Source organism: Octopus bimaculoides, chromosome 15 (genome assembly GCF_046866305.1).
Source record: "Octopus bimaculoides isolate indiv1 chromosome 15, ASM4686630v1, whole genome shotgun sequence".
In the NCBI taxonomy this organism is placed as follows: domain Eukaryota; kingdom Metazoa; phylum Mollusca; class Cephalopoda; order Octopoda; family Octopodidae; genus Octopus; species Octopus bimaculoides.
In genome coordinates, this window is record NC_142942.1 from 16669105 (window position 1) to 16679104 (window position 10000).

At 32.7% G+C, this 10000-nt stretch overlaps 1 protein-coding gene across 1 annotated transcript in view; it reads left to right on the forward strand.

Annotated features, from left to right (window-relative positions):
• LOC128249552 (uncharacterized) overlaps window positions 1-10000 on the forward strand; it is a 714438-nt gene that overhangs the window by 531694 nt on the left and 172744 nt on the right. The window contains exon 3 of the mRNA XM_089363343.1: window positions 3271-3349. Within this exon, the coding sequence (XP_089219469.1) occupies window positions 3271-3349 (79 nt within the window). The remainder of the gene's footprint in view (window positions 1-3270; window positions 3350-10000) is intronic.

Sequence of the window (10000 nt, forward strand, 5' to 3'; positions counted from 1 at the left end):
CAATCAGCAATTTTCAAATACAAATCAATGGACAAAATGGACTGATATGACATCCGTACAACGTGAATATCGGTGAATCTCGAAGTAGCGTGGACATAAGAGTCGTGAGATGAATTTAATTTTTCACATACCATTTAATGGAAAACGTGATTAGATAGTGTACTAGACACAATTCAGCGTGTGTCAGACGAAGGCCATGATGAATACCACAAGGTATGAAAATACGTATTCGCCTTTATATATTTATTTTTTTATATTGAACACTCAATATTTCATATATTCAATAAGACATATTTCATATATTCAATAAGACATATTTCATATATTCAATAAGACATTCAATACGTCATTTCATTGTACCATCTATTTTTGTGTTATATATTATATATTCCATATTCTATATCCCACATTAATTTTACAAGAATATAAATAAAATATAAAAAAGAGACAGAGTTGGAACTATTTTAAATAAAATAATGTATATATATATATATATATATATATATATATATATATATATATATATATATATATATATATATATATATATATAGTAATATGTACAGCTAAATCTGTGTGTGATTTCTCTGGTAGTCTTATAAAGAAGTCACAAGGCGAGGTTGAGTGTAACCCCAGGCACCATGTGAGATCCACTGATGAACATTGATAAAAAATAGAAAATCACTGGTGGTCTGACTAAGCCCGACACTGTAGGGACCTTGCTTCTCTTGTCATTAAGACAAATGTGATGAGCTGTTTTAGCTCTCATGTCTAGCAATACCAATACTCACTAGTGACCTTAGTGACTAGTGACGTCTATATTTCTGCCTTGGGGTTGTAAAATTGCGAATAAGCCAACTTTATTATTTATAATTTTACCATATATATATATATATATATATATATATATATATATATATATATATATATATATATATATATATATATATATATATATATATATATATATATATATATATATATATATATATATATGTATATATATATATATATATATATATATATATATATATATATATATATATATATATATATATATATATATATATATATATATATATATATATAGAGAGAGAGAGAGAGAGATATTTATTTATTTATTTATTTATGTATGTATGTATGTATGTATTCAGTATATGTGTAAGAGAGAGAGAGAGAGAAAAGAGAGAAGTAACAGTGAGATTTACTAATAACGAACAGTAGAAGAAGCCTGAATAAGTGAATTGAATGAAAGGGTGAAGAAAGATCAAAAGAATGATTAAATGAATGTGAAAAATAAAAATTAAAACTAAAGTATTATTAATACAAAAACAATGTCACTGAGTAAAAATGGCTTCTTTTTATTGTACCAACCCTGATTCTGTGTGATCTTCAGTCGAAGATGTCACGCTGATTAGCATTTCTTGCTTTTTCTTTGAAATTCCAAAGCTCTGTGTGTATGTCACGAAAGTTTGTTAAGGTGTGGTGATTGTTGACTTTTGAGAATATCATCTAATATTCTGTTTTAAAGGCATGGTCTTTACTTGGCACCGCAGGACACTTTTGTTTCCTTTGGTTTCTGAAATTGAATAAATGATTGAATTATAAATTAATTCTTAATGAATTTCATGTCAATTATATTTTAAATAAATTTGCTTTTTCACTTTGGCACACGGGTTATTGTTGATTAATATCCATGCCTGCATTTAATGTTACAGCTATTTTATTATCATTATTATTATTTTCTGTGTGTGTGTGTGTGTGTGTGTGTGTGTGCGTGTGTGTGTGTTTGTCCCGGTATGGAAGAATGATAAAATTGACGTTGGCAACATTCGATCTCTGAACGGAAATTAATACAGCAAGACATTTTCTTTGATGCACTATCACCCCTTACAATAAAAATAATATCAGGAATAATAACGCTTCAATATCAATCCGCAATGTCTATGTACTCGGTTACTGTCAGAAGTATATGCCATGTATAATTCTGCTCTCAGTCGTGAAATACCGATTTCATAGTTTAGCACCATGCCAGCAATTTCGGAAAAGAGCTTAAGTAGACCACATCGACTCCAGAATTCTGGTTGGTACAATAAAAAGAAGCCATTTTTACTCAGTGACATTGTTTTTATATTAATATTTCTTTAGTTTTAATTTTTATTTTTCACATTCATTTTACCGACTTCGAATGGAGGAGAAGCAACGTCGACCTCGCCGGAATTTGAACTCAGAACACGAAGACGAGCAAATCCAAGATACTTTAATAATAATAATAATAATAATAATAATAATGATAATGATAATGATAATAATAATAATAATAATGAATGAATGAATGAATACATAAAATAACCGTCTCAATCCAACACTGGATTCACATATTGCAGATAAATCAGTGAACCAACGGTTGTGGCGCGTTTCAGTCAATCATTTTCTCATTATAGCGTATATTTAATCCATGATTCCGACTGCAACCAACGTTGCCATTGTCACCGGTAGCACCACAAGAACAATAGCAGCAACGACACCGTGATCATCAGTGTAACCACTGTCATGTCATTCCTAGTCATTAGATTCATAATTACCGAAAGCACTTACCTTATTATTCCCATCTGTGCCAGTGACATAATCCTCACCATCGTCGCCGCCGCCATTATCTCCTCTTTCACCCTCTCCTTTCTATGTCAATAAGTACCAATCAACGATAATTACTTGCGTTGTAGACACTTCCGACTCTCTGCTGAAGATGTACTAATAATGATAATGAAGAAGACGACGACGACGACGACGATGATGATGATGATGAAGGCGACGATGGTTATGAAGATGATTATGATGGTGAAGACCGTAACAACAACAAATAATAATTTTGAAATTTCGGCTCAGAAGTGGGGCTAAGTCGATTCCTGTTACTTATTTTATCGATCTCATAGGGATGAAAGGCATAGACAGCCATGGAAGAATTTGAACTTACAGCATAATGCTGTTTCGCATTTGTCTGGCGTGCTAACCATTCCGCCAGCTCACCGCGGAAAGTCGTGGTGATGGTGGTGGATATGATGGTGAGAGTATTCGTTGTCATGATGTTGGTGGTGGTGGTGGTGATGGTGACCCTCTTTGTCGTCGTCTCTTTCGTCATGATGATGGTGGCGTTGGGGCTGGTGGTCATCGTTGTCGTCATGAATAGGTTGTTGTTGTTGTGGTGGTGGTGGTGGTGAAGAAGGTGTTATTTCTTTATTTGTGTCATCCTTCTTTCTTTCTTTCTTGCAGGTTAACACACTCAATAAATTCTGTCGAACTACCAAAGATTACTGTGAACCTCTGAAAGTTGGTGCTCCTGGTACACCAGGTAAGCAATTAGACTTTACTTACACGCACCCACGCGCACACACACTCGTACACACACACATGCACACATGTATCTTCTGAACAGAAAAAATATACAAGAAAACATCTCCGTTTCTAGCAGTTATAATTTTTTTACTTTGGTGCAAATATATATTAAAATAATGGATGGTTTATGTGAAAAATAACTTAGTTATTCTTGGAAACTAACATTTTCGGAAAATTGGATTTAATACTGCTAAACGAATTCTCATATCTAGTTCACTAATCGTTCTTTTGGAATAGTTAGTATCTTTATTTTCTTTTTATGTCCTCAGAAACGAGGTATTCACAGAAATTCATTGTTTCCAACAGAGAATGACTCTAATATCCGACTTTGGTAATTGTGTATAATTTCGCAGCATCGAAATTGCCAAAGAAAATACCTTCAAACTTAGACTTTACTTAATTTTGTGAACTAATTCCTATTGAATTTCCAGAATCCACCGTGAGAAATTAAATTGGTGTTTGTTTTCTTTATTTTTTCTTTCTTTCTTTTTGTGCTTAACAATTAGTTTCGTTCTTCAAATTTCGTAGGACTCTCGGTTAGTGATTATAATGTGCTGCAAAAATTACGTTTAGCTTTATCGCGAAAACCAGAAAGAATCCAAGAACACAAAGTTCCCTAGCTCCAACGTTTCAAATTTAATTCGGCTTCAAAAATATTCACTTCTTTCCGTTTTCAATGATAAACGTAATGCTTTAGTTTCCCCCAAAGTCTTAGCAAAACATGCGATTCTTTATAGCCACGGTACATTTGTAAATCTGACGGATAATCAAAATTCAAGATCGATAAAATATGCCAACGCTTCTTAACGTAATACAAACATTCACACACGAATATTATTTCGAGATTGCGATCTAAATTCTAGGAAACGCTGCAAAAATCACCCACATCTTCAAAATAGGATTTGAAAAATATAATACACGAATACAATGGTCGGGATGAAATACAGCTGATGACCATTACGGCTTCATCTAGAATTGATTTTAAAGCAACTGGATGCAATGATAACTATTCCAGCTTTTGCAACATTCTTTATTCCTTTTATAGTACCAGCTACTTTTCCTGGCAATATATTTGCGCTTTTGCTATTGTTACGATACGTATAACTCTAAATAATAAAGTGCGTTTTTATAAAATTATTTCCCGCATTTTGCATTTCGAAATAATCGCATTAAAGAGAAACTTTTTTTTTTTTTTTTATAAAAATATAAAATATAACGAAATAAAATTGCCATGCTGTACTTTCATGTCGTAATAATACATAAGCGCCATGTACATTTAAATATTGAAATAACATCTGCTTTAAAGTCATCAGAAATATTGTCAACACAGAGAGATAGAGAAGATATAGTAGTCATGGAAAGAGACCCAGATTTCTGTTGTTCTTTTAAGCAGAATCTGCATCAAACACACACGACGATAAATTTTACGCAATGTTTTACAAGTTATTCCCCAAGTACTTCAGAAGAGAGAATAATGCAATACCGTAACATGCCATATTCGCCGCTTCTGTCGCTTTCTCTCTATCTGGTTTGAAGTTGTTTAAATATGAATCTTACAGAATTAATGCGTCTTTCAAGTTTCCCTTAAAACAAAAGAAATTGTTTTATCTTTATAAGTCGGATGATTTGCTTCCACATATCTTCGAAATATTTCTGGTGTCAAAGAACAGTTTACTGATAGTAATATTACAAAGTAAACAAACAACATCTGGAGCTTCTTCGTTACCAGTATTTAAAGACAACCTCAACAATGAATAATTAGTAGATTATTTAGCTTTGTTTCATACACAACTGCACAAAAGTTGGGGTTTTTTTCTTTGCGTAAGTGAACCGAACTAAAAGCTTATTCTTGTAAAAATAATTCTATAATCTCCGTCCTTTCTATAGATGTACGCTCAGTTTTTACTTAATATTTCTACTGTCTTTTATTTTTAATGGCCCATACTTTGAACATTCTTATCACATATACATTGTAGTGCAGAAATCCTAACATATCAACTTTGGTATTGAGGAATAATTTATCTAAATGTATTTAAACCAATTTTTCGTAATTTATAAAGACTTAAATTGTGATAGAACGAAGAAAGCTAAACGAGCAATTTTATTGAGATAACACAGGAAGGCAGTGCGGCACGGAAATGCCTTCATTCGACAACAGGCAGCTCTTTAAGTTACCTGTCTGAATGCTTGCGCCAAAATAATTTTGCCATTCTACAGATGATAGCAAGGGCAATGGCGCCCCTCGGTCAGCTCGTTTGTTATTTCGATGGTACTTGATTCCATACCATGTCAGTTATTATTTCGATAAATAGAATTCTATGAATACCGATCTCTAAAATAGATTGTATTGTTTTCTTTTTTTTCTTTTTTATTTATTTATTTTATTTATTCTTTTTGGTTTTGCTTTTACATAAACAATTTATCTTCCATGAGATGTTTCACTGTAATTTGTTTTGCAGGAGCTACCTTATGAAACACTGTTCTGCATAGGTAGTATTTTCGAGATCTGCAGGTTAAGAAAACGCATTTCTTCTTTATAAAGCTTTGGTTTCGTGCAAATACTGTGGTACCACATAAAGGCAAGATATAATAGGTTCTTCACATGACCTTACAATTGGCAAAGCATGAAACAGTAGACAAATATCAAGATCTGTTTTCAAATTAATCACCGTTGTTAATTTTCTAGATTAGACTTACGTCAGGTTTGAGAAGTCAGGTCTATGATAAATAGTAAAGGCACCTGGTTTTGTAGTTATGGCATTTATCTAGGTTCATAAGGTAGTGTGTTCCATTCCAAGACCAGATAGTGCGTTGTGTCCTCGAGCAAAGCACTTCATTCGATATTGCTACAATTTAGTAAACTGTTCTGAAACCCTGGGAAGTGCAGGTTCATGCCTTTTTTATTCCAACTGCCACATCCACGATGTTCCGCCAGGCTGGCTTATTGGTAAGAGGTCGAGAGGATAATTATGTCCTCTCGTAACGAAATAAGAACTGAAGGCGATTAATAAAAGCATGGACCATTATTCGAAGCTAGTTGGCTGTAGTATTCCATGGTAAAAAACATTCCAAATATGACAAATCCTTTGAATTCCAATTTACATTGTACCCAAACTACATTATCAACTTCTTCATTTCATTTTTTTTTTCTTTGAGATGAAATAGTAAAAACTGGAACGCGGTTCCTCTTGAGTATATTCTATTAACGGTAATGTAGGCTGGAAACTAAGCAGACTAGGGAGTGGGAGAGGTACTCGGTCCTTGGTCCGATAGTATACAACCATGGAAACAGCTAAGATCATCCAAAATACAATCATTGGTGCAGTTTACCTCTAACTTCGAACGGAACAGTCTCTACACACTACAGAGATTCCTCAGTAACTGTGACATGTGTTTCCTATCACAAACATGGAATGGTAAGCTATTAATGTCAATCTTAGACTGCATTAATCTTCACAGCCCTCCATTTTACATCATTGAAAAATAGCAAGTCGAATTTTTATGGTAGTATTTACAACTTACACAATGTCAGATTTCTTGTTATCTGCAAGGGCATATGCCCAAATATGCGCGTAGTTCTTTGCGTATGTGGATGTGGACGACCATAAGAGCGTGGCTTTCTTCCTCTGTGCCCGTGTGTACATGTTTTCGCGAGTTTGAGAATGCGTTTTTGTGTGCGAATGTGCGTGAATATGTAGCTATTTGAGGTATTGAGACAGTGTGTTGTGTCTTTATATGAATATTTATTATATGGGTTTGTAAATGCGCACGCTTGTATTTCTGTTAGTGTGCGCGAGAAAGTAAGATACACAAACAGACAGAGAGAAAATTGGCGTGTTTTGTTTTTCTTGTTTTGTTTTTCTTGTTTGCGTGATTATATCTTGCATGGACATATATGCGTGGTGTAAGTGAACATGTATGTCTGTGTGAATACGTATGTGTTCATCTCTGCGTTTGACACGGTTAATGTTCAGTTTGTGCTGTGACATGAGTGTATACAGACGTACACACAAACATAAGCATTCATACACACGCACAAAATCACATTCAAGCACACGTACACACACACACACACACACACACATATATATATATATATATATATATATATATATATATATATCCGTGTAAGCGTTCTTGCTTGTATATATCTATATATATATATATACATACATATACATGTGTGTGTGTATATGCACGTGCGTGTGTACGTGTGTGTGCGTGTATATAAGTATATATATATATATATATATATTAATGTACGTTTCTATTTTATGTGTCTGTCTACCAATCCCTACATGTATAAATGTGTATATATAAATATATATGTGTGTTTGTGTATATGTGTGTGTTTATTTACTTTTTTATTCACATTTATATATATATTTATACACACACACACAAACACACACATATACGCATAAATATATGTATACGCTCTGCGTGTATGTTTATCTGAGGCCGTTCATTGGATCCAAACCTGAGAGTGTGAGCGAGTCTCTCCGTGATATGCGTGTACGTGCGTGAACGCACGTGTGTCTTTGTTCAATTACTTGCCTCACAATTGGTTGTTTATTGTTATCTGTGAAATTATAACCGGTGAAGAAAATGGCGAAGTGTGTGATAGATATATCCGTTGCACTAATTTGCAATGACACTCGACACTTGCAACCTGGATACCTGGACCTCTAATCATGAACGTTTTCATCGTTGCATGCAAAAGTATGTAGGAACTAAAGTTTGAACTAATCGTTAATTATTGAAAGGGATTACAGCCAGTATCATTAGACATTCACAACTATGTTGTACGCTCACAACCAGCATCAAGCTATATTACAACTGCTTTTGTGGCGTTACACAGTACTATCGAATTTATAGGACATTGATATACTCTGGCGTTTTGAATTGTGTCCTGATTTTCGTTATTATAAAGGTTTCAGGACAGAAAAACTATAAACACTTTTGTGAGAAATTCAAAATCAAAATGGCGAACGTGTCGAGAAATATATACCGGATATATGGGGAAACGCATGAGTACTAAGACATATACATTTATGTATATGTATGTACATGTGTTTTTTTATGGATGTGTGTATGAATGTACATATATATATATATATATATATATATATATATATATATTCATGTATATACGTGTGTGTGTTTGCGTGTACCCACGTGTATGTGTGAATGTGCGTGTGCGTGTATGTGTGTGTGTATAGTACATAAGTATTTTTAGAAAAAAAACGTGAAGCGAGATAAACAAAAAAAAAATGTGGGTATATTATGTTAATGATCAAGATGTCTTTTTTGTTACGATCATCATACGCTCTTCTGCAGAAGGAAAAGATAGGAAGGAGAGAAATGCTGGAGAGAGAGAGAGAGAGAGAGAGAGAGAGAGAGAGAGAGAGAGAAGAACATAAGGAAATGTATACACAAATACATATACACAAACACACACATATCCCATAAGTTCGTTTACGGGAAAAGATTTTGAGCACGCGCATAAAAGCTTATTTTTTTTTATTATGTCGGTTACGAACTAGGGATTCCAACCAGCAACAGCGGTTTTATGGGATCGCACCAAACTCTGCCGATATAGCATCGTATAAATGTAATAATAATAATAATAATAATAATAATGATGATGATGATAATGATAATGATGATGATAATGATGATGATAATAATAATAATGATGATAATGATAATGAAAATAAAAATAATAGCAATAATAATAATAATAATAATAATAATAATGATAATGATATTGATAATAATACTAATACTCATAATAATAATAATTATAATCATAATAATAATAATAATGATAATGATAATAATAATAATAAATTATAATAATAATACTAATGATGATAATAATAACTATAATAATAATGTTAATAATACTAGTAATAATAATAATAACAATAATGATAATAATAATAAAATAATAATGATAATAATAACAATAATGTTAGTCAATACAAAGAGCGCAATGCGATTGCTATAGATATTCCATTGGTTAAACGATATTTCGACAGCTAGTGTGTCTTTGTCGAGTTAAAAATAAAACGTGATACCTAAAAATTAAAACTTATATAAATTCAAATACCAAATATGAAAGAGGGCAACCAGCGTGTCCAGGTTGATTGAATGACATCATCAGTGATCAATTTTCAAGTTTAAAACAGGCAAAGAGAAAAGAAAGAAAGGAAAACAAAAGAAAGGAAAAACAAGAAGAATATTTAATCAATCAGTTTGTAATTCTCCTGTCATATTATTCATTCCTCAGGGGTGTAAATTTGATAACTCACAAACATGTTTCTCTTCATCCATTTTGAGGACTAAAAGTGTAGTAGATTCAGAATATTTTCTGAGAAGATGCGCTTTCAAGTCTTTTTTGCAAAATTGCAGCCGTTTTATGAAACATGTTCGGCAAGTTCTGTCGAAGTACTGTTATTGTGCCTGGATGTCATATATGTACCCATTTAAACTTTTGTTTAATTGATCTGTGATACAACCAACATAAATCAAGTTGTGTTTCGTTCATTCTGCTACGTACGTCAAATGGGATTTTTTGTGACGATACCAAAATGCAAAAACG